The 27,804-nt window shown below is 36.9% G+C and overlaps 3 protein-coding genes across 3 annotated transcripts; all 3 read left to right on the top strand.

Annotated features, from left to right (window-relative positions):
- The first annotated feature begins 1,102 nt into the window (after nucleotides 1–1,102).
- On the top strand, nucleotides 1,103–6,656 carry LOC143166623 (parvalbumin, thymic). The gene is made up of 5 exons (XM_076351161.1): nucleotides 1,103–1,185; nucleotides 2,949–3,016; nucleotides 3,834–3,966; nucleotides 4,234–4,343; nucleotides 5,652–6,656. Exons 2-5 carry the CDS (start codon nucleotides 2,956–2,958, stop codon nucleotides 5,675–5,677), a joined length of 330 nt encoding a protein of 109 aa, XP_076207276.1. The 5' UTR covers nucleotides 1,103–1,185; nucleotides 2,949–2,955; the 3' UTR covers nucleotides 5,678–6,656.
- A 5,527-nt stretch (nucleotides 6,657–12,183) lies between these two features.
- On the top strand, nucleotides 12,184–14,451 carry LOC143166461 (parvalbumin beta-like). The gene is made up of 4 exons (XM_076350831.1): nucleotides 12,184–12,242; nucleotides 12,921–13,055; nucleotides 13,838–13,947; nucleotides 14,426–14,451. Exons 1-4 carry the CDS (start codon nucleotides 12,184–12,186, stop codon nucleotides 14,449–14,451), a joined length of 330 nt encoding a protein of 109 aa, XP_076206946.1.
- An 8,650-nt stretch (nucleotides 14,452–23,101) lies between these two features.
- On the top strand, nucleotides 23,102–25,838 carry LOC143166473 (parvalbumin, thymic CPV3). Its single transcript, XM_076350845.1, has 4 exons — nucleotides 23,102–23,162; nucleotides 23,527–23,659; nucleotides 24,100–24,209; nucleotides 25,773–25,838. The coding sequence occupies exons 1-4, from the start codon at nucleotides 23,102–23,104 to the stop codon at nucleotides 25,796–25,798; spliced, it is 330 nt and encodes a 109-aa protein (XP_076206960.1). The 3' UTR covers nucleotides 25,799–25,838.
- The last annotated feature ends 1,966 nt before the right edge of the window (nucleotides 25,839–27,804 follow it).

Genomic DNA, 27,804 nt, shown 5'->3' on the forward strand with positions numbered 1-27,804 from the left:
CCATAATGCTATCTTGTGTTATCATCCATATGACTTGTCTTTCACTGTTCTGCTGCCTCAAGCCACAAGTGAGATCCAAGCTGACAGGCTCCTCACCCAGTTAGGCTTCGACATTCATGAAAGAAAATTGAGATGATCAAATTGTTTCTATGCTATTAAAAAAAAAATAAATAAATAAAGTAAATAGCAGAAAGCAACACTTGGAAACAGCGCTGGCCAAAAAATTAAAAAAAAAAAAAAAATTACTTATCTAAAAGAGATCAGAAGGTAGGCTACAAAATCGCAAAGACATTCTTCACATGTTGTTCCCTGCAGTGATGCTGCTATTGAAATTTTTTTCTCTATTCTGAAAGCAAAGATCTTTCACATAGGGCTCAGGGGCTTTTGTCTCAGAGACAGCTGGGTAGATCACAACCCCTTTGCTTCATACATACGCGACTAAACAGGATGTCAGAACCTTGCAGAATTCTAAGATTTTCTCTGGAAACATACCAGACGAAATACCCTCCCCCAACCAACTGTTCCTATGGATTGACATAATATTATTTTACCTCCTGTAGCAACAAATTCACTGTGTGGTTTTTTTTTCAAAACAACAACAGACCAGACATTCTGGGAGACAACATGACTATTATTTTCCCTAAATGGTTTGCTATGCAAACAATATTTGAACAGGATATTTTTAATTTTTTTTTTGTTTAGTGCTCTAATGATGAAACTGTATCACATGTAGTGTCTACAGATAAGATAACAAGTTATCACATCTAAACATTCATTAAAGGCATCTCTTCAGAAGTTAGTAGTGCTTCATTTCATCTGACTCCTCGGATCAAGCATATCAGATAGTGGGGTTTTTTCCCTGCCCTCCATCATATGGATAAGTTGGTATTTTCTGCTTAAATCAGAAGAAATTTAGTATGAGACTGTCCTTTTCGCCTATCTGGCCACTTATCTTGTTTCGTTTGCAAATATCATATGTATTCTCTTGAGATAAAAATAGAGCAAGATGATTAGTTAGGCAAGTTCATTTGACACCATTCCCCCTTCGTGACGCTGAAATCTAAAATCTGTATATGGTATACAACTTAAAGTATATATATGCAAGCTCAGCTCTGCTGGAGACACACAGCAAGTACGTTCCTCCCAACCAGATTGCTTCCTTATCCAGTCAAGAAGACCACAAAGGTAAGCTGATTAGATCCTCTGCTTTCAGAAAAAGAAACGCAAAAGCAAAATGCTCCCTAAATGGAAAGCGCCTATGCAATTAAAATATCTATTCTTATATCAGCTTACAGCATGCCGTATCTTTACAAGCTAACATAGAATAGAATCAGCATTCAGATCACAGGATGGAAAAAGACAGGAACGATGCCCCTTGTAAAAAATGCTGCAATTTTTAGCTTTTCCTTCAACTCTTCCCCATTTTTAATCCTGTCAGCAGTGAGAATTAGGTGAATGGCAAAGCTCCAAATTATCTCACCCAGTGCTGAGAGGGGGAAGTACTTTGCACAAGAAGCCACTGGCACAAAATAGTTGCTAGCAAAACAAAAGTAACTCATCTGCCTTAGCTGGAGAAGTACCCATTGCCATCAACGTGAATTTGTCCCATTGTCTCCTTACACCTTCTGAGATATTCAGAAAGGGACTGAAATGATTGACAATTTCCTCTGCTGCAAACCAACAGGTACGGAGGCAGCCGTTTCATATTTTAGGCAAAGTTTAAACCTGCGTGTAGATCTCAAACCAGCGCACAGACTATAAATGGTTACCAGCATTGGTTTCCTTCTCATGAATGCTGCTTTCCATGCTTAGACAGAAAGAATAATGTTGCTGAAGATCAGTTAGGGATTCATGAAAAGATATTTCTGTTCTCTTGTGGCTTTCAAGAATAACTTTTCTATGTCTTAGTTCCCCTTCCTTCATTAACATGAAGCTACTTTACAGTAATGTTGCAAGCTTTAAATTGTAACCAGTCTGCACTGGTGTGTGCAGTTTACCAAACTGTAAATGCATCAAGGCTATGTTCACACTAAAAAATTGACTAGAAATGCAGGCCTTGTAGCATTTTCTTAAGCAATTGCTTTGGCAAACTATTGCAGCTGTTGGTGGCTGAATGGGACAAAGACTATCTTTTGTCAAATGCTGCTTTATCAGAAGAAAACGCCTCCTCCACTCTACTAGGAATGAATATTAAGTCTCAGTACCTCTCTTCTAAGGACATCAATATACTGAAATGCCAAAATCTGGATAAAAATCTGGTTTATTATCACCTACATGGAATTAAAAAAACCACAACCTACTTAAAACTTTTTTATAAAGTTATGATGAAATGTAGTCTTTTAATGATGCAGTAGCCCAGCAAGCCAAATTTATAGTGTATTTACATTTATTGTTGCAACTAAACAGAGGAGGAACTTACTCTCAAAAATTAGATTTCCTTGAAATGAGTAAAATTATTATTACTCTACACTATTATTTTCATTCTTTGAAAAGATCACTACATTTATTGATAATAATACTAGATTTTTTTAAATTCCAATTACATTTATTCCAGATATAGTTCTAGGGGACATACTAAGCCTTATCTTTTATGTATGCTGTAAATATAAGCCAATTTTAATTGAGTAATAATCCACCTCCAGGAAAACCCACACAGAAGTCATCAAGTTTTGTGGTGCTAGACACCTTAGATTCACTCTCCCAGTGCAGTACAGGCATCAGATCTTCCTGAAGCCCCACACTCCCGCATGCAGAATTCTTCCCTCATTACCCAGCTTTAAGCGGAAGCACCTGCTGCAGACATCTGTTACAGTACGCTCCACTTACAATTAGATGAATAATGTCTCTCCTATCATATACTGTCACAGCAGAAACTTCAAATAGAGCCATGAAAGAGGTAGAGAAGTCATTTTAATGACTAAGTAGCTCACATTTAATTTATTTTACAGTTCAACAATGGCCATCACTGACATCCTTTCTGCTAAAGATATTGAATCTGCTCTCTCCAGCTGCCAGGGTAAGGAATGGTCTCTCTGCAGCCAGAAGATGCATATCATTTTTATGTCTTAAGATGACATGCCTATCATTTTCCCCTTAGATTCCTTCCCCGTGAGATCCCTTTCTAGCTACATTACAGTATAGCCCCTTGAATTCAGAAAGTCTCACAAGTGGTTATTTGGTGGGTAACATTCCCCAAAACACAGAGCGGCAATTAAAGGGCCACAGTTTCAGTTGGGTCTGGCTTAACTCTAAACTCTTGTCAGTTTTTAAACCTGTTAAAGACTTATATTTAAATAGTTAGCCTTTTCCTTCAAAATGTGAAAAAAAGCCTCAGCTTGCAGAATCAAAGTGTCATTTGTGAAGCAATGACCAGTCTCAGTTCTCTTAAGAGTTCCTCAGCAAGATCAAGCCAATTTTCAAAATGCTCAGAGAGGTAGTTTGACTGTGAATTACTTACTTTTCTTCCAAATTCCTCACCAAAGTAAGGACTAAGTAAAAATGAAGTAAGAATTATACGAGTTGGTCTGTAAGCCACAGTAGCACCCTCTAAATATTTATTACTAATTGCATGTGACACATCATTGCATAAATCCTGATTTAGCAGAATGTGCATTGTAGCAGAAAACTTCAAAGTGGCTGAAAGGATATATGACTACAGGCACAGAGTGATTAAAAAGGGAGATTACCCACTGTATCTTCTTTTTTGCTGCACTGGGGAATGAGAGAAAGAGGAGCAGGCTGATGCTTAAGAAAAGACATACGTATTCTCAAGGAATACATACAGTAGTAGCAACTTCAAGGGAATATATTTAAACAACATCTGTTTCTTCCAGCTGATGATTCTTTCAACTACAAGTCTTTCTTCTCCACGGTTGGGTTATCCAGCAAAACTCCTGATCAGATAAAGAAAGTTTTTGGAATCCTTGATCAGGACAAGAGTGGTTTCATCGAAGAAGAAGAGCTTCAGTAAGTACTGTTCAGCTGTTGTATTTCTTTAAACAATGTAAACCTTTGAACTTGCTTGGTGTCCTAGAAGAAACTTGCTGTTATTTTAAAAATAAAACACGGTTCCTTGTCTTTCCTTGAATTTGCGTGGATTTCCTCAGATAGTAAGAGCAGGCATTACCTTATGGGGTTTTTGGCATGGGTTTAAGAAAACCAGAAATACCGATATGCCAAGGACATTTCAGAGAATAAAACTCAAGCACAGCACTCTCCCTTGTTCTATTTCAGGCTGTTTCTGAAGAATTTCTCTTCAAGTGCCAGAGTCCTCACCTCCGCGGAGACCAAGGCTTTTCTAGCTGCAGGTGACACTGATGGTGATGGCAAAATTGGAGTGGAAGGTAAGATTTTTGGAAACTTCATAAAATTTGTGTTTTAAAATGCATGCATTTAGGGTTGCATTTAAACTGTGGCATGAATAATACATCCAAGTACTTTGGCCTGGTACCTTCTGCCACAATTTTTATACTAGTGAATACTCCTTTATTTCATAGCTTTATTCCCATTTGGTCTCTGTTGCAGCAATGGCATATTTAGGCCCAATCTAGAGCCTGTTTTTCCAATCAATAATAACAGCTTTGGGGTTAATTCTGGCATGTGTCTGATCCACAGACTCAATGTGACAGATTTTTAAAACATCCTGAACACCTATTCATTCTTTGAGTTTCTATTTTGGCAGTGGATGCTCTGCACTTCTGGCCATATGACACTTTCATTTTTAAACACACTTCCACCTACATAAACTTATTTCTTCATCTACCACTATCAAACATCAGCCAATATTACTGAGTGGTTAATTCAGTAATGTAAAATAAGACTGGTATTGTTTTTCAAGGCTAGAACTGCTGCTGCAATGCAGCACAGAATTTTGTGCTGGAGAATTATCTGATAAGCACAAATTTCACTGGGCAGTCCTTCTACAAGAAACTAAGTCAAATTCCTACAGAAAACCTCACAGGGATAATGTGAACTGGCCAGGATATCTCTTTTAGAAATCGCAGCAAAGGAAAATAGGACATTATGCATCATATATTAGAGATGAAGTCATTGAAAACAGGGCTGTCTCAGCTGAACTAGGACAGGTGGCAATAACTCTAACAGACACACGTGCTAATCTTAGCCAGAGTTTGGGAGGAGAGAGAGATACACTGTTGGAGGAATTTGCTTTAGCAGCAGGTTTTGCAGCTTCTGTTTATGAGCCCCAAATAGGGCATTATATTATGCAGATCTTAGCCCTTCACCATTGTATCTCCCATTCTGAAATTACATCACTACTTGTATTTTTTCTTTGGAATAACAAAACCAAAAAATCCCTCACATTGAAAGCTCAACCTAATTCACCTTCTGCTTCCTTGGCTATTATCGGAGTCTGTAATGGGTTAAAGATAGTTTACCTTTAGCTCAGGATTTCCCACAAATATGAATTTACAGACGCACTCCTCCTCTCTGCACTTACTCTTTTTAAGGAGTGAAAAATCTGTTACGCCCCCAGAATCTCAGTTTAGCAGTAGCTTGTGCAGTGTTGTAATAACTCTGGGAGCCCTCCATGGCTAGGAGTTTAAGTCATTTTTCTCTATCTTTTCTAAAGATGTTAAAAACCACTTTCATCTAGTTTTATTCCCTGCCTTTCTCATTTTCTTCCTTGACAGAATTCCAATCTCTGGTGAAGGCATAAACAGCATTAGACCAAAGGCAACCTTGGACTGACTCTTCCAATTACCTCGTCCAACAAGCACTTCGCACTCAGCATGTGTTTGTACATTTTTATATTGTTTCAGGCATTAACAATTCCCCATACATCAAGTTCACACACCGGATTGCTGAGAAATCTTGCAACGTACAGATGTTTTGGTCACATGGTATTGTTACATTTCCATTGTAAAGAAGGCACTTTGTGATTTTCAACCACTCATAACGTTGAAATTGTGGCTGGAAGAGGAGAGAAAAAAAATTTAAAAAAAAAAAACAACTCGGGGGGGAAACCCTGCTTTTTTAATTTTGTTTAGGTTTTCCATCCTCCTCCTCGACCGCGCTGGCTAGCCAGACACGGTTTTGATGATCTTAAACAATGTGACATCTTTTAAGGCTTAATTGTACTGATTTCATTGAGTTTTATTTCTGCTTCATTCTCTGATCCGTGAGGAAAAGCAATGCTAACAAGATAGCAAAAAATAATTTATGTTAAGTCCCAACCCTGAGAATATGACAAAAAAAATTAAGAAGAGTTGACACATTAGCATGGAATAAGTTTGTGGGTAATTTTACAAAATGAAGTACTAGGCTACAGCATGTATCATCAGAAAGTGTTTATGGCCTAAAATGTAACTCTCCCTTGAGAAGATTTATCTTTCATGAAATCTAAGGCAGCTGTGAGATAGAGGAGAAGGGTCTAATCCCAACTCTGACACTGTCACAAGTCACAGTCCCCTGACAACATGGGCCACAGGCCTGGTTTTCTGTGACTGATGAACATGTTGCTTATTATCTCTTAATATGTACAAAACAATAATACTTTGCCACATTTATGAATTTCTGTGTTTCCTACAGATGAAACAACAGCCAGTCTTGCTGTTTGATTACCTTAAAGCTCTGTTACATTGCTAAATAATGGCCATTATTAATTTCATTTATTATATGAATAATCATCTATATAATCCATAATATTAGCAATTTTCTTAAGTCTGAAAATTACTAAGAACAAGTCTTTCCTTTGATAAGTGTCTTACAGGATTTAGAGCTAGTTATAGCATCATCTTCATTAATGGACAAAGTAAATAATGTTGATGGTTAAATGCAGAGCTCAATAGACTGAGTAGATGTTGTGCATTTCTGGATGAGTGGGTTGGAAATTTCCCCACCAACATTTAGTTGTCTCCTTTCCCATCTACCATGATGTGGTTCCAGCTCACAAGTAGACTGTCATTTTAATACTCCCTGCTGAAACGGAATGATAATTATAACATAATTTGGCAGCTGTTTCGAAGAAGAGCAGAAACAAAGCCTTCTAGAACTTTTATGTAACATTCAATGTTGGCATTTCCATGAATTGCGAGATGATTATGTGAGGCAAGTACAGCTCATTCATACTCCGGCATGTAAGAGAGCTGTTGGGCAGATTTAAGATGGCTAATGTAAAAGAGGAATTCTAGCAATCAGACTCACTGAAGCCTTGGCAGAATTATAATTAATATAAATCCTAATTCTATCCCCACCGCCTTTGATGTTAAATCTGGGCTTAAATTATAGCTGCTGTTAATTGCAGCACTGAAATATTTTGCATAATGATGAGACTCTATTGGTTCCTTTTACCTTATGCATTTTCCTATCTGCTGAAGAAAAAAACCCAGAGCAATCCAGATCTGCAGCAATATGCAGATGTAATATATACATTAGCTCTTCACACTGCTAATCACTAAAATATCATGTCACTAGTTCACAAGCAGATGGCACACACAATACCATTAGTGACAGACCTGGTACTGCATTCCTTGCACATCTGAAAGACTCATGTGGAATGCAAGAAATGCAAGACTACACAGTGGCCTGTCCTGTATTTCAGAGATGCTAAACAACTGCACATCACTGCCTTCTGCTGCCACAAGGGGGAATTAAGTACTTCTGAGACTCAGGCAATTCTTGTGTATGTTGCAACTTTATGTAAAACTTAAGAGAATTTTTTTAATGAGAAAATCTGTTCTTAAACAGTAACTCGTGGCAAGAAGATGAGTTTTAAATCTTATTAAAACCACCCAGCCATTTAATTAGAATGAATTACAATAAAACTCCAAAAAGTCCCCAATTTAAAAAAAAAGCCTATAGACTGTTCAGCAGAAACAACACCTAGTCCCTATTAAGTCTCCTGTTGGCACTGGGATCCACATTTTCAGAGCTAACCAAACTAGAAGAGAATATTTTCCACCTAAAGGAAACAAATTCCAAAAATGTAAAGTTTTCTTGGAAGGTTCGTTTTAATGAATTTAAGTTCAGCCAGTTGCAGCCTTCAATTTTCTTAGGGAATAGCACGGACTGTTCTCTGAACTTGACAATGTCATTGCGCTAGAGAAAGGAAAAATCCTTTGATTGCAGGATGTCCATGTGGATGCCGTCTGAAGTAGTAAAGAGACAAATGGTGGTATCACGTTACCACAACTGAGGTACAGAATCACAGAGTAATTCATGCTGGAAAGGATCTCTAGAGGTCTCTGGTCCAACTGCTTCCTCAGAAGGCCAACTTAGGGCACATTGCTCTAAGCTGAGTTTGAGTATCTTCAAGGATGGAGGTCCTATAACCTCTCTGAGCAATCTAATAAGTAAGGATTAAATCCTCTGCATCAAGCTTTTATGAATGAAGTACACAAATAAAACACTGCTGAGTACACAGTTAAAAACCAAAATTCTGTTAGAAATTGTTTATGCTACATCAAATTAGAAAGGGTCTAAGAACACCCTGTATTATCACACTGATAGCCTGTTCTCAGGTTTAGAGTAAGACTGTCCTACTCAGTATAATAATTAGTATAATACTGCTTCATAATTCCCAGGATAAAGGAAAAGTTTTTTATATGTTTTACCTTTATTTACAATTAAAGAGCAACCCAAAATGTGAGTGGCAGATCTGAGTTCCACCGAGCCCAAAGACTGTGAGTTCTCAAGACACACCTCAGTCCCCTCATTACCCTATATGAGCAGTTTAATCTCTAATCCTCCCAATACTTCTTATGAAATAAAACATACTATGATCTCTTTAAGTGGGAACTAAACACAAAGAAATTGATTGTCCTACACAAGCTCTTAGAAGAATTATATAGAGGGCCAGGGTGTTGAACCCAATATCCCAAACCCACCCTAGTGCTCTAACCACTGAATCCACCATCTCTCTTAAACTGAAATTTTGGGTTGTCCTGATAAAGAAGCAGAATCATGCATAAGAGAAAACCTCCTGGTATTTAGTGGAAGCTGGCTGCCTCCTAACTTCATGTTCCTTTGGAAAGCCCAGCCTACAGCCATTTGTAAACTTCAGATTCAATTTCAGTCCTCCAACTGTTCAAAATCTCACAGTCACCTTCTAACAAGACAGCACAGAAAGGGCACGGGGATGTCAGAACATTCATTGCACACACAGACTGGTAAAGTTTCTTCTTTGAGTTAGCAGCCAGCCCATGTGGAAAATCTTTGATGCAGCATCATCAGAGGCGCCTAGAGCTCTTCACGCAAACAGTGTGGGCAGAGGGGGCCAAGGCTGGATTCATTTCCTGGAATGGGTTACTGAAATAGATACATCTTGATTAAATCCCTGAACAAACATGTACCTAACATTTTCATGCTTAATTGTTCATATATTTTAGAACATTTTAATAAGTGGATGCTGTGGAATATGAACTAATTTACAGTGTTCACATTTTATGAAACTTAATTTCCATATTACTTTTGCTTGCAAGCACAGAAAGATACCATTACATTGGCATGGACTTTCTGGTACACTTCCTGTACTGAAGGCCTACAGAGCACGCTATCTAGCAGTTGGGATATGGCTGCTCCGTAACTTCTCATTTGCTTATCAGCATGTCCTACGATCATGAAAACAAGAAAATTAGTTTTTGTCTATCAAGCTCCAGAAAAGAAAATCAGATCACCACATTGGTTACAATATGAAAAGAAGGTACCCCTAGACAATGCCCTCTCCTGCAGTTACAAAGACATTATTGACCCTAAGTTCAAAGGGGAACTTATGTCTAAGTAGAATATGCAAATACTTGACTCAAAGGGAATCACATCAGTTTCATCACAACTAGATATTAATCAGCTGGTATTTCCTAGATACTAACGTTCTGCTCTAATTCCCAGGCTTCCAGAACAAATTGATCTTATATTTGCAATGATCTCCCTAACAGACTGTAATATTTAGTCAGCATAAAAATAAACACAGTAAAACATGGTTTTGTTAGACAGATGAAATAATGTGTTCTTCCTAATCATCATTAAAGGAAAGCCCTCTGGAATTATTTCAGTTTAGTCTGTTTATATTCTAGTCTTTCGAGTGATTTGGAAGACTAGACTTTTTTTCTTTTAAATATCTGTTCCTTCCTCTTCTCTTCCTTGCTCACGAACGCCCATCTGTTAACCTGTTCTCCTTCTCAGTTCCTTGGTTTTCTCTCACCCTAAGTAGTCCCGGAGAGATTTCACAGCTGGACTTGACTGTCTTTGGTGCCATCTATAGGCAAGCTCTGGTTTGCCACAGAAATACTCAAAAACTTCTATCGATAAATGCTTTGTAATCTCAATGTGGTCTTCTCACAAGGATTATTTCTTGAATGTTCAGCAATTCCGACACAATTATCAAATCCTCTCTGATCCCAGGCCATACTCTCAATTATTTCCTAGGAATCTGAAACAAAGGCAAAGCTAGATTCCCAAATGGAAAGACTGGATCATTTAGTTTATATATCCACCAGTTCACGATAAAATGCCTTTAAAAGTAACTTGCTCAGTTGATCTTATATAGTCCAGAAAACTTTGATTTCACAATGTTCAATTTATCACACAGCATGGGTTTAGAATAATATAGTTAGCGCTTCTCCTAAGCATTCTTCTCTTGAAGAAATGATCAAGGGAAACTAAGATGTGCAAGATGAGGTTTTTGTCTGTATTTTCATGTATATAACCTTTGAAAGAAAAGACAACAGCTTTACGTTACATTGACCAAGTGTCAGGCTTTATTTTAAATGTAATGGCATAACTCAGTATACTATTTAAATCTACAGTGATACTCTGTGCACGTTTATGTATGTGTGGGTGTGAAATGTTCTCCCAAAGGCTTTTTACACCATTGGCCAATTTCAGCCATTCTCAAGGCCATTAAGTTCCAACGGATTTCATGAGATAGCTGAGCAGAGGATCCTAATAATAACCAGTATGAGAAAAGCTGCAGCTTGAGCTTAGCTTCTGTTTGAATCCTTACAGAAGTTTATTTTTTCAGTACAGAAAGAAAGAACCAAATATCACAGATTTCACTGCTCAGTTTTACTCCTCACCATTAATTGATCCATACTCCTGTGTGCTGCTGAACAACTGACAACCTTCATTCTATAAATGGACACATTTATTATGATGATTTAAAATGTGCACCATGCAATGAATTAATACTGAACAAATGTCTTCAGTGTTAGACTTTTATAGTCTGAAGTACATATTTCAGTAATTGGGTAACCTAAGCTTATATATCAGCTTACTAAAAATACTTTGGGCTGATTTAAAATTAAAACTTTTATCCATGAGATTCTACTTGTATGTCAGATATATCTATTACAAATGTATCAGTATTAGTATTATTTGAAGGCTATTAGGGCAATTGCAGGAGTAATGTTTCATGGGTAATTCCTATCAGGATCGGGCCCTTAAGAGTCAAAGTCTACCATGAAGACGTCCATTTGTTGCTATCATAAAGCAATAAAATCTATTTTTTCATTCACAGATCAAAAATCATTCACTAGACTAAAAATAGGTGCAAGCTGAGAGGATTTACTTTGTACAGCACTAAACCTTATATATTGTTTAAAACACTATGCACATTCCTTTGGGATATAAATATCAATCTGATTAGCTAGCAGGTCTTGTCAGCCACAGTAATTTATCCCCTGGGGCATCTGAGCCATCACATGACTCTAGGACTTCTGTAAAAGGTCAAGAGGACTTAACTAAGGTCTATATAAGTCATTATCTCTGTCATTTGAAAAAGAATTATGTCAAGAGGACTCTGCAGATCCTTTACCTTACAGTTTTTTCTGTTCTTGGCTTGGGGAAAACTAAGTGGCAAGGTGAGCTCAATCTTTCCTCTGGAGCTTTTGAAGACATCACAATAATCCACACAAAAAATGCATGGAAATAACCAAAGATCCCCAAATGCCGTGCAGTTCTATAAATACATTTGGTTTTGTCCTCAGCCTGTGCACCTGAAGACTTAACTAGAGATAACAGCAAGCCAGATGCACTAGATGTATCTTAACTAAATGAGGGAACAGTCGGGTCCTGCAGGGCAGCTCCCCTGGTTTGCCCTGGGACCTAGGTTGCAACTGCCCCACTAATCAAACCTGGCTGTCCTCATGGGGCAGCATCAAAGGCTGATAGAGCAAGATCAGTATGAACTCTACCCAATATTATTTTTCATTTTATAGTAGCTTTGACATGGCTCTTTCTGGCATCCTGCAAGAAGCTGAAACTGCTGTTGGTCTACAGAGCTGTCAAGATAACATTTATGTTTTAAATCTGGCTTTTCAGTTTATCCATCAAATTCCTTTGTCCTCACTACCCCAACGTCCCAATTCCAGTGGAAACAGAAAAGGCTGAAAGGATGAACTAGACAGTATAATATTGATTTCCTCTCCAGGGTACATGGTAAGATGTTCTTGTTATGTTTGTTTGCTAATTACAGCTTTAATTGTTTTATCAAAAAGAGAAAAAGGAGGCAAGGTAATGGAACAGATGCAAGTTTTAAACTTTGCCAGCCAAGGTACAGGCACCCATCATCACTTGTGCATTGCAGCAATTTTAAGTATGAAAAAATCCAGAGGCTGAAATCCTGTTTTTTTCAGAGAATAATAATAAAACTCCTGCTGATTTCAATACAAGCACAGTACTTACCAAGTTCTGTGAATTTATGTTTGAGTGAAGTATCTATTTACAAATGTATGTTCTTGCATGATGAAGACCACAGTCAATATTTATCTTCCTAGGTTTGAGAGATCATTGATGGAAAAATCCCATTAGTCTGACATAAACTCAGGAAAATCAAAGATTGTTGACTGGGGTTCATAATGACCCTCACCATACTGCAGAACAGTTTGCTGCTTTTTGACCAAAAAGCTAAATTTTTTTTGTTCCAGATCTTTAACTACTTTTCTTCATCTCTTCCTGCTTATTTCAGCTGCTGATTCATTCGATTACAAAACCTTTTTTGTCAAAGTCGGTCTCAACTTCAAGTCCAAAGACCAGCTCACCAAAGTCTTTGGAATTCTTGACCAGGACAGTAGTAGCTTTATTGAGGAAGATGAACTAAAGTAAGTAAATAAAAAAATGAGTTACCAACAAGCTTGTGTTTTATTGTCTAAAAATGCAGGATAAGATCAGAAATACTCCCTTTCCTTCTGTCTCTTTGGATGACAGATAATCCTGTGTGTCTGTGTGCGCACACGTGTGTGTGTGCTTGTGCTGAAGGAGCTGCAAGACAAATAACAAAGGAAAGGTCGGATCACAAGAAAACACTCTGAAAGCACTGAAAATACTTGTTTCATGTAGGGATAACTGACAGACTGTGAAGATAAAAATAGCAGTTCTGCTAGAGTTTGCTTTTTATTATTGCAAGATTTTTTTACTAGACTGAATTCAAAGGCCTATTTTTCCTCTCATCTTTCTTTCTATCCCATGAAGTCTATCTTCCAGATCATATTCATCTGACTTTGAAGTTAAAAAGTAAGGTTAGAAAAATTCTTGCCACTCTTAAGAGTCTACATCTTAGGAGAAAAAAGGAAGATAACACAGGAGGGAAGATGAATCCTGCCACTAGAGTGAGTTTTAATTTCACCTTTTTAATCCAATGAAACCAAAATGTCATCAAGGATTTTTACATGTTGTGATGCAACATCCTCTTACTTTCTTACCCTTATTCCCACTGAAGTTAGAGGAAGTTTTGCCATTTAATTCAAAATGATTTACAAAGAGCTTTTGAAACAGTCCTAAGAATTGAATCAGGCTTGGAATTTTACAGCTATTACCAATAATAAACTCTAAATGCTTTCAGTACTGAGTATATCTCGCTCATTTGTCCTCTCACCTTTAACACACTTTTCCTGCAGAATTTCTCAGCCAGTGCCAGAGCTGTGACTGATGCTGACAACAAGGCATTCCTGGCAGCAGGTGATAGTGATGGAGATGGTAAAATTGGAGTGGACAGTAAGACTGCCTTTATTAAATGGAGCAATATATACCTTTGAGACTTCCTAATGGCTAGCTCTAGGCAGTGGCCCTGCTCCATACATTGGATGGTATGGATCTGATTCTGAGGTGCTCAGATCTGCTCTGTATTGTGGAGAGGATCTAACATAGGAGCCAGTCTGTATTCTGTCCTTGGCTACAGGTGGTCAGTCCCTTTTTTAATCTACAGAGATTTTTTCAGGACTGGAACCTAAATTGATATATTTATAAAATTTCAGTATATAATTTCACTGCTTTTTACTATTGAACTATGATACAATGTGACACTTAAATGCAACACTTCCTTTGTCTTAAGTATCTATTATTATGAGTATGCAATGTGCTACCTTTAAGGAATGATTATTAAAGGAAGTATCATTAGTTTCCCATTTTAACTCGAAAAATTAAGAAAGTACTTTTTTGACTGAGCAACTACAAAATGCTATTTCCTTTTCAGAGTTTCAAGCTCTGGTCAAATCTTAACAAGCAGTCAAGATAAAGACCAAGATATCTGTGCCATAAACAATCTTTACTATTGCAAGCCTACTATTTATTTACACGTTTTGTACCCTGGAAGGTCATGAACAATTGCTGGCAAGTGATTTCATATTGCCCAAAAACATGTGAAGTAGTGCAAGCACTACTTAAACCGCGTTCCCCAATCTTTTAAGCAGAAGGTCTTTAGACCACTGGGAGGCTGAATTGGAATCCACTCTGCTCAACTGAATTTTGGGCATTAAAGATATTAGTAAAAACATTAAGAGAAGAAGAAATTAAAAGCATCTCTGTGGGCCATTTAATTTTCAATATTTGCATAAATAGCTAGCACCTGTTGTAAAAAACAAGACTTAATAAAATGTCCAGGTGTAAAACCTGGTTATGGTAACTGGTACCAGTGGTATTTAATCAAGAGGTGTATTTAATGCTCCATACGTTTTTATGTCATTCTTTATGCAACTGATTATGTTTCATACACTAATTAAATGGCAGGACCTAGCACTAATTAAGCTGTCAATTTTAATATAAGATCAAGTGGATCCAAGATTAATCTAGATTACTGAAATAGCAATACATTCAAAATTCTCCAAGGAGTCACTCACCTTCCTGCCCACCTGATGGCACTATTGTTCCACTTACAAGAAGTTAAAACAGTATTCTACCCGCTTAAACTAATTCAAGTCAGAACACTTCTAGTATCTCACACGCCCACTTCTGTTGATGACTCAGTTTTGCCAGATTAAATCATCTCTGAACACCGAATGTTAATAATTTGTTTTCCAAAGGATGCGACCCTATGCCTCAGATCTTGGGAGCAGGATGGAGGTCTCAGGAAAGGTCTGTGGTGCTAGTTTGCAGCTGGGGAATAAATACCTTTTCTTGGGTCCACTTTGCAGACACACTGAATGCCCTTTAGTGCCATCCATATGGCACTAAATATCCAGCACACCAGCTGTACTTGGCAAATTGCACACCATGGCACAAAGATACAAAGGAGCAAGACATGGGTCTACCTGCACAGGCGTAGGAGTCAGGAGCCCAGAGTTCCCATCTCTGTCAGTATGAGACTTGAAGGTTTGCACACAAGAGAGCCAGAACAGGGATTCGGTACCCTTTGATCATATCAACATGATTTATGCTAAAATGAGTTCTTGCAAGATCAATGTAAAGAGTGTTAATTGTTACCACAATTCTAAGTTGTTCATTTTGCATGGAAGTCTAATTAGAGAAGATGTGTTTTTACAACCCTCACAAATGCAACTGAAGGCAAAGGGAGCTGTTTTGGATACAACTATGTGAAAAGCACTTTGAAAAATCAAGTCCCTTGTGCTCCATAATGGTAGATTGGGGCACGTTGCCCCAGTAATAAATGTTCTGCTGCTTTTCTCCATCTCAAAACTGAGGATAACGTAATGCCCACATCTCACAGGGTTGTAAAAATAAATGCATAAATGTTTGTGAGGAAAGTATAATAAAATGAAGAGCACTATAAAAAAACTGCTAAGAAATTAATCTTTTTTTCTTTACAGGCAGATTGAAACAGCAAGCTGGAAGTAAGGAATGAGGAGGATGCAAAATTCTGAACAGTTGCTCACTAACTGAAGTTCATCCAGCTTGTGCACTGAGTAAGTTAGGGTTCTGGTTGAAAAGTAAGAGCGTGATGATGTCATCACGATTTTGTCATAATACAAACACACACAACAATCAAATTAGTTACAAAAATGAACTAATTGCTAACAGTACCTAACTAGACACTACGGTGTATGAGTTTTTTAGGCTTACCTATGTGATAAAAATAAAGACATCCAAATAGCCTTTTAAAAAATCTAGATGGCTTTAACCATCCAGAACATTATACTTCCAACATGATAGTTACTCCTATGTACTCTTTTCAAAAAATTTGGAACTCTTGAAAAGTCTGTTCTTGGGCATTAATCTTGCAAAAACCTGTACAATGACTGTCTCGTATTGCATTTGTTGGAGCTATTTAAGAAAATGTTTCAGTATTTGCAGATCAAAAATCTTCATTTCAAAATTATCTGCTAATGCTATAGTGATTCTGATGCATAACATTTATGATAAGACATTATGAAGAAGGAAGGAAATATCAACACAATGTTGGGGAAATCATCATATTACACAAAACTAAAGCAATCTACAGGACCTTAATGAATACTCATAATGTGTTCATGCCTTATACATTAGCCAAAAATATATTTCCATTAACTCTAATGAATGAATCAGGCCCTAACATTGTAGAATTTTCCTTAACAGTGAAAAAAGAATTATCCATCAAACAAATTCATATTTGTGATTTCAATGTCATCTCAGGAGAGCAAAAAACAAAGGAAATCCTGAGGAATTAGTAACTGAAGTCTGATTGCAGGGCTAAAAGCTCTCATTATTATCAGAAAATGCTATGTATCTCAGTTGATACTATGTTTTATATTTTCACCATGTAATATGGGTCACCTGAAGATCGTACCAATATTAATGGCTAAATGAGAGAGAAAGGCACAGGCAGCTCAGGTAACTTTTGAGTTAGCAGGCAGCTCCTTTATTTAACCACACTTACTTCCACGCTGATTAGCCTGCTAGGTCTACAAATCTAAGACAATTTCACCACTTACCATTCCATTAAGAACAGTAAAAAATTAATGACAAGGTAAGTCTGATATCAGCTTCAGTGATCACTCCAGAAAGTTAAGAAGAGCTTGTGACTAGAGACGTTTTTAGACCTTTCCTTCTTTCAGTATTACCACTAAGCAGGCTGGTGGAGAAAATGGTGTTTTCTGTCTACAAGAATACATTTTCTTTCTTTCTTTCTTTTCCTCTCTGTCTCTCACTCACACAGGCTGTCAGGTACTGTGCAATTTCTGTAACTGCTTATCATGTGCTTTAAGAAAGCTCTTCAAATTGTGCCTGTAAGGCCACAGCTGGAAAGACTGCTGCATGATCATAAATATACATTCCCACACAGCTCCCTGAAAGTGAAGAACACTCTTCTGGAATCATAAATTTGGAGGTCTGAGACCATGGCCTGTATTCTGCAAATGTTTCTATCCAACTCTTTCCACCAGAGTCCCTAAATATGTGGTTGCCTTTTGTCAACAGAATTTTGTCACATGCTTTATGCATGTGTTTTAACCGCTTGCCTGAATCTAGACACCTGCTTCTCCTTTATTTAGAAGGCCATTTCTGCTAAACAAGTGACTTTTGATGATTACTAATGATAAGGTTAGCTCTAATTATAGGGTATTTTTACTTTATACCTCACTAAGGGTTATACATCCTCCTACTGCTGAAATTAATGGCAGAAATCCCACTGACATCAATGAGGACAGGTAGTGAATATAGAAATAGTTGGAACCACTTCAGTGCTATTTGCTTTATTTTACCAGGGCATCTTACACTGTGGGTCATAGTGAAATACAGCCATGTGCAAAAAGCCTTTGGTAACAGTGTAGTACCACTGTACATATCTTTTACAAGTCACAAAAGGCAGCATCCAGATTATTTCACAGCCTCCAACCTTAGGGCACAGTTACTCTTAAAATACTCAGAAAACCTGAACAATTTAGACTTTTAAAGATCACTCCATCTGACACTGTCTATAATGTTGACAGCAGGCAGAAACATCTTGGACAATTACATTTAGGGTCAGAGACAGAAAATTGTGTTACTGAGTCACTGAAGCACTTGCAAGTGCATTTAAAGACAAACACATAGCATATCAAATGCTAGCAGAGATCTTCCAGGACAGCTTTTTAAGTGAAAAAATATCCTGATCAGAACAGTCTCTATGAATTAGTTACGCTATTAATCAGTTATGCTAGTCTATTCTGCTATCATTTTCAAACAGAAACCAATCTCATTTACACAGAATGATAAGGACATAAGTTAAACTGGGGAAACTACACAAGACATTTCTCCTAACGTGAGAGAAGTACCTGTCTCCGTTTAGCTCCAGACCCACAGTACTGCAGGATGTATCTTGTACCTTGGATTCTATAGCCCAGATCTCTGCTCAGTGCTCTGGGTAATATCCGCTACTTGCTGCAGGGAAAGAAAGCTTTGTGACTGAGGCTTCCAAGGCCTGGATTTCATCCTTCATTGTAATAATGCACAACACCAAAAAAGTCAAATACTAAACCATGTTCTTAAACTTCTCTGTTAAATATGGTAAAAGACTATGGCCCAAGCAACCATTCAAATCCGATTCTGTAATTACTTCTATATGATTAAAGCATGTGCCTTAAGAGACAACTTGAAGTGGCAGGATATAACTCATTTTGGTGTAAAGGCCCTTTTCAATGATTATAGCTATATTCATACTAAGATTCTCTGCCATCACCATTGAGACATCAACATTAATGATCAACCACACAGGTTACTGAGTATCTATTTTAGTTACTGCCAAACTCATTACAAAGGCAGAATCTGTTATCCAGGATCATGATACAATCGTTCTGGCCCTAACACAATCAGGGCTGAAAGATGGAGTTGTATGGGTTTTAGAACAGCTGCTACAGCATCTCTTTACACTATTGTAGTTGGTCTCAGGTTAACACCTCTCCTCTGATCTCACCTGAGACAACTGCTGATGTTTCTTTTGCATCTGCTTGAAGTCATGTCTTTGGTTGATTGCCACTGCTAATTAACTCTGTACTTTATACCAAGCAGAACAGAAAGAGTACAAGACCAGTCCACAATCTGTCAATTATTTACCAAAACACAACTTTCCTCTGCTTATTAGAGAAGTGAATGGTACTTGATTTGAAAACAGTTGTTTTATATATTTAGATTCTTAGCAAGAACGTATCAATATGAATGTTCTGTATTTCTCAGAACTACACCTTCAAGTTTAATTCTGGAAGTCTGAAACCAAAAAAAATGGCTTTAATATGCCTGTATATACTGTGCATAAAGATACCCTGGGTGAAAACAACAGAAGTAAAGTTATACAAGTACATAAATCTTCAGATGAACAACTCAATAGCACTTTCAGATGTCCCTAGTAGAGCAAACAACCAAAAACAAACAAACAAACAAACAAAAAATTAATAATTTTTCTTGAATTTCATAGGAACAAGTGCTAAACATTCCTGGAAACTGTGCAATACTCAGATTCTGTACCAGATTTTGCACTATCGTTAACTGCCCATTACCTAGCAGCTGTTGTTCTGGTTGAATTATTAGGTATTTTCTTCATAGCATTACATTGCTTGCATAGTATATCTTTTAGAAAATTTCTTTTATAGATCTCAGTTTTGAACCCCTAAAGTGATTACAATCACCTAAGCTAACACATACCCCAGAAGTAAGACAAACAGGCAGATAATTTAGCTGTAAAATAGATTATCTAATTAAAACACCCCTTTATATAATATACTCCTCCCTGATTATTTCATTCTAATTGTAGTGGAGGGAAACCTGTACTTCAGATGAAGTGTCTTTAATAAATAAATAAAAACCAGTAACCCTAGATTCCCACCTGTATCAATATACAGTGACATCAACTCGATTCTGAAATTCAGCTCTTTTAGGCTTTTGTAAACCATCTTTCAGCCAGGATTAGCATAACTTTTGTTGTCAGTGTTGAATTTCAAACATTAAGAGATCCCTTTGTAAGCAAGAATAGTGAACTTATTGTAGCAATTAGTTCACTTTTATTTGAGATCATATTTTAATATAGTGCTAATTCTGACTACTTTACTACTGTTGAATATATGTAAAAACAGTTCAGCACCCTCTATGCCATGGCAGAGTGTGTGAGATAACTAGATGCCATTCTTGAAGCATTTGGTGCTTATATTTTAATACAATGCCTGAATTAGTTGCAGACATATTTTGAGCTTGAGTATTATCTGCTCGCCTTGATCCCGTCATTTTCCTCTACTTCATTTCAATTTCCTCATTCTTATTAGCTTTTAATAATTAGTGTTGTATGGCAAGTCAAAAATTTAAACAAAGCAAGCAGTTCAATGAGCAGTGTGTAGGAGCAAGCAGAAATAAAGGAAGACTAATAAATAATGACATCTATGGCACTATCACAGAGGTCTAAAAAAACCCTTTTCTCTAGAAACATCTTGGCAGTAAAAATGTCAAGAAGAATCAGTAAAAAAACCTTCTGTTAAAACCCATATCAGCTTGAGATGACCATAAAGGAGAAAATTCACAACAGAGTGCAAAAAGGTACCTACAAGGATGAAAGCTAATTCAGGATGATTCTGTAGAAAGCACAGTATGCGCTTCATTCCCACTGCCACTGTCTGCTATAGATCATAATATCATGCAAATCTCAGACAGAAAGCAATATGAATATATAGTACTGAATGAAGAAGATAAATGGAAAGAACACCAAAAGATCTGAGATCAGATCTTCAACTTGTACAAGTCAGCATTGTTCAAATTGTTTTAATCAGACAATACTAATTTACAACAGCCCATGGTTCTTAGGTTTAACAGGAAAGTGTTCTTCCAGATTACTATAAAGTTTTCCTACTGAAAGAGAGAGAAGAGAGCATTCTTTCATTACTAGACAGCTGATATTTGGGATTAAAGGTAAGTCTGATTATTTGTGATTTATGCCACTTTCTTTTGCGAACAAAAGAGATAGCAAAAAAGGTAAAAAGATCATTAAATGATGCCTGCTTTTTTGTGTTAATTATACCTTGTATTTCTCTATCCAAATTCAGACAAACAGGTGCTATGCAACAACTGCTGTGCTTGATACTTTTCTCACCATCATTAAACCAATCAGGAGTAAACCCACTGTAGTCCATTAACTTACACCAAGGCTTAGATATATTACTACTCTACTCCACAGCATACTTTGTAACTTTTGCTACTATAAAAAATATTACTTGTTCAGCATACCATGCTATTTCCATTCATTAAAAAATAAAACAATGCTTATGTATTAGGAGAACATTACTTTAGATACCATAATAGACTGTTACACGATAAACTAACCAAAATACACGTGTTTTTTATTGGTCTTCATCCTAGAATTTTGTCCACATAAACCCCCTTGAAGATGGAAATAAGATTTTTGTCTGAGAAGGAAAACCTCGTATCTGCTGTTCCCAATTTTCTTTTTTCCCAAAATTAATGCTCTTGAATATAATAATAAACCCCCACTTATTTACACCTACAATTTTAATTTCATATTAAGGAAATAGATTGTGAGAGCACATGTTGTAAAATGTATATAAACCTACCTCCACACTAACAAAGTCTGATTCATACAACTTCAAGTAAGTCTATTACTGATTCCATGTAATTTAAAATATTCAAAATAGATTATTAAGTATGCCATCTGATGATACATAATCTTCCAAGGAATCCAACATGATTAGCTTATTCAGCTTTACCTAGTTTCAGAGTTTTTCTGTCACTGAAGGCACTGGTTTCTGTTCTACCCCTGATTAGGGACAGCACTGTAATTTAGAAAATGGTCAGGAAATATGAAATTAAGCTTACTGTAGAAAGATCACCCCAAATTCCAGCATGCTTTCCTCTATCCTAGTGACAAGTTATCTTTGTCAGAATGACACGTTGTCTCCTCTGATCTTTCATCTCCAACTTCCTTTATACATTCCAAAGGATCAACAGACTCAGGGAAACCAAACTAGTTTCTTTTCATAAGGATTTGACTGCTGGAGTCACCTTCCGATGAGCGACTTTAAGGTCCAGAGGTTAACTGAAAGACTTCAGCACACTTGGAGATTGAAAGGCTATGTTTTGATGGCAAAGTTGTACTTAATTAAGCACAAGTGGATTTACTAAAAAAACTGTTCTTCTTGTCCATATTATCTTAGGATATAAATAGAAAGAAAAGTTTAATTAGTTAAGGAAGAAATTTGAGCTAGGTCTCAAATCAAACATTTGATCCATGAAACAGTAACCTAAGTAGTGGTTATTGTCACCTTTTGAATCCTTTATAAGCCAGAGTGGCAAGCCAGAGCCAACATTACTATTTTGCCTGGTATCTCTTCAGCTATTTTTCCTTTACCTAGCTGAGAAAACTATAAAGGTGAGCAGCTGACTTGAGATTAATCAAATTAGATTACTGTGCAGAGCTGCACCAGTAGTAAGTACAATAACCATTGTTCTAAGATTTTTATTTTAATTGCTGGAATTACATATGGATGGACCTGATATAGATAAGTATCTATTCTTTTTATTCTTCAGAGCTGTTGGGGGAGAAAACAGAAGCAAACCTTCTTGACTTCCTTTTTTCTACTGCATATACTGTTATTTGTATTACCAGATGCCATGCATTCCAGAAAGACTAATTATTAGATTAACAGTTACAGGTTTAAAAATGTGCTGTACTTAAATAGGATGCAGGTAAATGATAAAAAATTGATCAACTCACAACATCATTTACGTAATCCATCTCATTAAAAAGTATTATTTCAGCACTGCTATTTTTAAGGAAGTAATATACTAAATACTCTAATTTGTTTAGGAATATCAGCGATGTCAGTTTGGTCAATTAGATTCATCTACCCTTAGAAGTCTTGTTAGCCATATAATATTCTTCAAAACACAGAAAAAGCAATTTGTTGTAAGATGCATTTGCATTTCACAAATCTGTTTCCAATATACTATTTTGCATAGGTTTAAAATGAGCCTTACAGACATTCTAAGCCCTTCTGATATTGCTGCTGCTCTGCGGGACTGCCAAGGTGAGAAAACAATTAGAACTCTAAAAATCTATTATTTTGTGTAACACATGGCAAGTTTAATTCAGTCCCAAAGGAATACTGAACATGCACATACTGTAAACAGATTTCTGTAATCTCTTTACTTAGCTGTCACAGTATATTTGTTCATGACTGGTTTATATTGTCAGTTTGTAACTTATCCCCATGTGATTTTTTTTTATGTTTAGGAGGGTATGGTGCAACATGGCAAAATTCATTCTTTGACAGGCTTTATCTATCATTCATGTTTAGAACAATTAAAATGTAACAAAGCAGCATCCTCAGACCATTTAGGAACAGTGAATGCAGTGGTCTGGGGTTAATTTATTTATTAATTTATTTTCAGCTCCAGATTCCTTTAGTCCCAAAAAATTCTTTCAGATCAGTGGGATGTCTAAAAAGACTAGCAGCCAGCTCAAGGAGATCTTCCGGATTCTCGACAATGATCAAAGTGGCTTTATTGAGGAAGATGAGCTCAAGTAAGGATTTTCTGTGTTAAATATTTAGAGGCTATCCAAAGATCAGCACTTTTTTCTTTCCAGAACTGTTCTGTAAATGTGAGCACAAGTTATGCTAAACGTTGATAAAACCTTCAGCAGATTGTGAAAGGTGTAATTAAGTAGATAATCCCTACAGAGAAAAACAAATTAGTAAATACCTGCCTTTAATGCTCAGTATAGAAAAAAATAACTCCTGGGGGATGGATTTTGGTAGTGGGCAGAATCAACTTTATCAGGGCTGGACTTACAAAGCAGAAACATATATGACTAAGATTTAGCTTGTCAAACAGAGCAGTGTTTGGAGGACTTGGTTATTGTGGTAAATAATTTATTTATAGATAGCTATCAGTTTGATTATACAGCCAGCGTAAAAGACTAATATTCTGTGAAAATCATAATCAAAGTTGTTTTCTTCTTAGGTATTTTCTTCAGAGGTTTGAGTGTGGAGCCAGAGTGTTAACCGCCTCAGAAACCAAGACCTTGTTGGCAGCTGCAGACCATGATGGGGATGGTAAAATTGGGGCTGAAGGTATTAACTTATTTATATACAGAATAAGGCTCCTCAGGGTATGTTGTAAATGATGTGTGATTCTTTTTTATGTTGATGGTACATTAATGTACCTCCAAAGATTTTACTGAAACCCTTGCAGTAGCAACCTGTTTAAGGGCGGAAACAGTCCCTGATCTTACAGGTTCATCTCTGCAACTCCTTTTGCACAAGCAAGTAAAAAAAAACCCACCTAGGCTGCCCTAAGGAACTTTCTCATTGCCACTCACTCACAAATTTCCAGTTGTTTCGAAAGGAGCCGCCCCTTATTTCTCCTCCCACTTACTCTGATGTAAAGCAGCACTAGCATCACTTGTAATACACAAATGTAAAATCAAGGACGAAAGAACCAGCTCTACACAGGAGCATCAACAGCACATACATCAGCTCATTTTCAGCAGTTACCTCCCAACAGAAATTCCACTAGTCAGTGAAATCATTCACAATATGCAAGAGCTAGCAGCACATAGTTCAGTGTTTGTTTTGCATAAGGAGAACAGAATGATCAAGTGTCACTACCCCAACACGAGATCCACAACAGGCTCTGTGCATGGGGACGGATGCTATTTATCTTCAGTGGCAGGTTAAGGACCAGATAGGAAGGAGAAGCTGTTCTAGGAAGCAGCATATTGCACTCACCCCATGGAAATGCCAGTGTGATTTAATGGCTGCTCAGTGCAGAAACCTCTTGATCTCATAACTCCGTATTTCTGTATCCCATTTTGAACAGGAAGCACACACTCACACAAAAGGCTTGCAGCCAATGGCAACTTGCTCTGTGAGAAAAGCAAGCTGCCTAGACGAGCATGAAAGGGGCTTAGAGAATAGCACGCAGGGAATGTGCTAGTGTGCAGATTCCCTAGCTCACTGCGCTAGGAAGACAGAACCCTTCTGTTTCTTTCTTTGGAAGGAATTAAATCCAGTTCCTTAGGAAGTGTGCCAGAATAAACACACATGATTTATGAAGCAGTCTATATACTAATACAGTTAAGGGACCCGACTGATCAGATATTCTAACTCACAGAAGCCAAACATTTAAAAGATCTTCCAAATAACAATATCTTATTGTACAACACAATACTTCAGTATCATATCACATGGAACTGCACAATGTTTTTGGCTTTAGACTGTGCTCTAAATCAACACTTCTCAACTGCTGAAGCATTACAAACAGCTAATAAGACACATGGACTCGCTTTTCATTCTTTTACTTCAGCTCTTAACTTCTTCTTACTCAAATTCCGTATTAGCCATTCCATTATTTTTGCCCAAGATTAGTATTATGCAGAGAGAAGGCTAAAACTACCTTGAACATTTTATTATTCCTTATAAACGTCAGCAAAACACTGCCTTTCCATCTGTTGTTTAGAAGAGGAAGTTTAGACAATGTCTCTCTTCCATACATGTTTCTTCTCCTCTGGTCATCTATCAGATAATTGTTTTCTGTTCATTCCTATTCTAAATCTCTTGATAAGCCACTAATCTTTTACTCCTAATCCTTTAATTTTAATATTTCTACTGTATATATTCCCTTCTCTTTCGCAGAATTCCAGGAAATGGTTCAGTCTTAGAGGTTCAAAAGGACCAAACAAGATAGAATTGGGATGAATCTGCACAAGACACTCCAAAACCTTGAAAATCAGGAGTCCCTTATTTATCTTGACAGCGTCTATTATTTGTTCATTGCCTTAGCAACATAATGAAACACTGATTAATGATTTTTTTTCATTGTGTGGACCATTTACCATGTTGTAAACTCTACTTTAGCAGACACTTCCCTTAAAAATATCCAATAAAAATTAATCATATACAGTAGCTTGTGTCTGTTTTTCTGACTGCTAAACTGAAATGTGTGAATTCTTAAACTAAAAGTGTTAATCCCTCCAAGATCTTGATCTTTTTAGACCTTCATATATGGAACATCTTTTGAAATCAGTGGGAGTTCTGTTTACAAGAGGCCTTCTGGATTAAGCTCGAAGTTCTCAAAACACTCAGATCTTCATCAAAGACTAGGAGCTCAGACATAGTTGTAAGGCAGGTGAGGATAAAATCTCTCACTGACTTCCAAGTGAAAAGCAGTCATACGTTTTTGCTTAAGAAGTCATTTCTGCATGAGAATGTTGCAGTTTCAAACCACTCTTTTTTACATTAGCCAATCATGAAAAGAGGAAAGTAAAAATCACATGCTTTCCTGCAGAAAGAATTAAAAGGAAAGCCTTTGTGGACTTGAGGTTTCAGATAACTGTGAGGCTTTAAAAAGCAGAGGGGAAGTGAAAGATCTCTTCTTGGTGGTATTTTCTAGCTTTCTCAATAGGGAGGACTAAAAGTGTGGAGGAAGAATTTGTAGAAATGCATGTTGAGAAAACTCCAATGTACTCTACCCGGTATTTCCGGGCAATGTCTGCCGTATTAAAAATGTCCTTGATAAAAGCATCCACCTCCGGAGATGCTGAAGAAATGTCTTTTTATGAACAAACAATTCAGTCATTAGAAAAGAGAGATATTCAGATGCTCTGATGGAGTATTTATATATTCACTTGCTTTCTCAATATTAACAAGTGCTATATACTGCAGTTCACACACATGCAGCTTGTAGGAGTCACTAGAACACAATATAAGCCTTTTCAGCAAAGTGAATGGCTTAGTCACTGCAGTTTCAATGCATTTCTTCCTTCGCTGCAAATGACTACATTCAAAATTAACTGCATTTTTTTCTTTTCAAAAGTCTCTATAAATACTGGTAATTGTGCAGAAAAACACCAAAACCAGAGCTGAATTGTTTATGAGATAACCAGCTATTGCTGGGGAAGAGACTAAAGAATCTGAATGCTCTTGCAAGAAGGGCTATATATCTTTCAGAGCAACAAAGTCATAAAGACAGAGTCCATATGGCTAATGCTTCGATATGCTAGGCCTTTTTCTCTCTCCCAACCTGTATTTTGCAGATCTAACAAAACTGTAATTGAAGAATTCCTGTTGGCCTCAAACATGTTCATCATCCAAGCAAAAGCAGTTAAATAAATTAAATTTCTCCTTTACTCAGTGTGAAAAAAGTTCATGGAGTGCCATCCTCCAAGACACCCTAGACAGCTGCACCAATACAAATTCTATAATGATTCATCCCTGAGTCTCATCACCTCTATGTCTTCTCTGCAGCCATCTACTCTTTTGGGACCCAAGTACTGGAGAACCAGCCAAGAAACATCTACTACCTTTTAAAAAAACATGTACATCTTAATCTACAATTCTTAACAGTTGGCGGTTGAAAACAGAATTTTTGTCCCATTTCAAAATGTTTTCAAGGAGCTTAATTTGGCGTACAAGTTGTTTGTAAGCTGGTATACTCAGCACACCTGAGAATTTAATATGGTCATCACATATTTCCTTTTATTGTGCAAAAATAATACAAACTGATAAAAAATGAACATTGAATTTTAATAGTCTTTCTTAACATTACGAAATACGCTCACCTGGCATAAATCACTAGAGTATCAATGACTTAAACAGAGCTACTCAGATTTACACAAGCTGAGGATCTGACCTATGAGAATCTGACCCATGGAGATTCTCATAGCAT

The sequence above is a fragment of the Aptenodytes patagonicus genome, chromosome 13 (genome assembly GCF_965638725.1).
Source record: "Aptenodytes patagonicus chromosome 13, bAptPat1.pri.cur, whole genome shotgun sequence".
Classification (NCBI taxonomy): domain Eukaryota; kingdom Metazoa; phylum Chordata; class Aves; order Sphenisciformes; family Spheniscidae; genus Aptenodytes; species Aptenodytes patagonicus.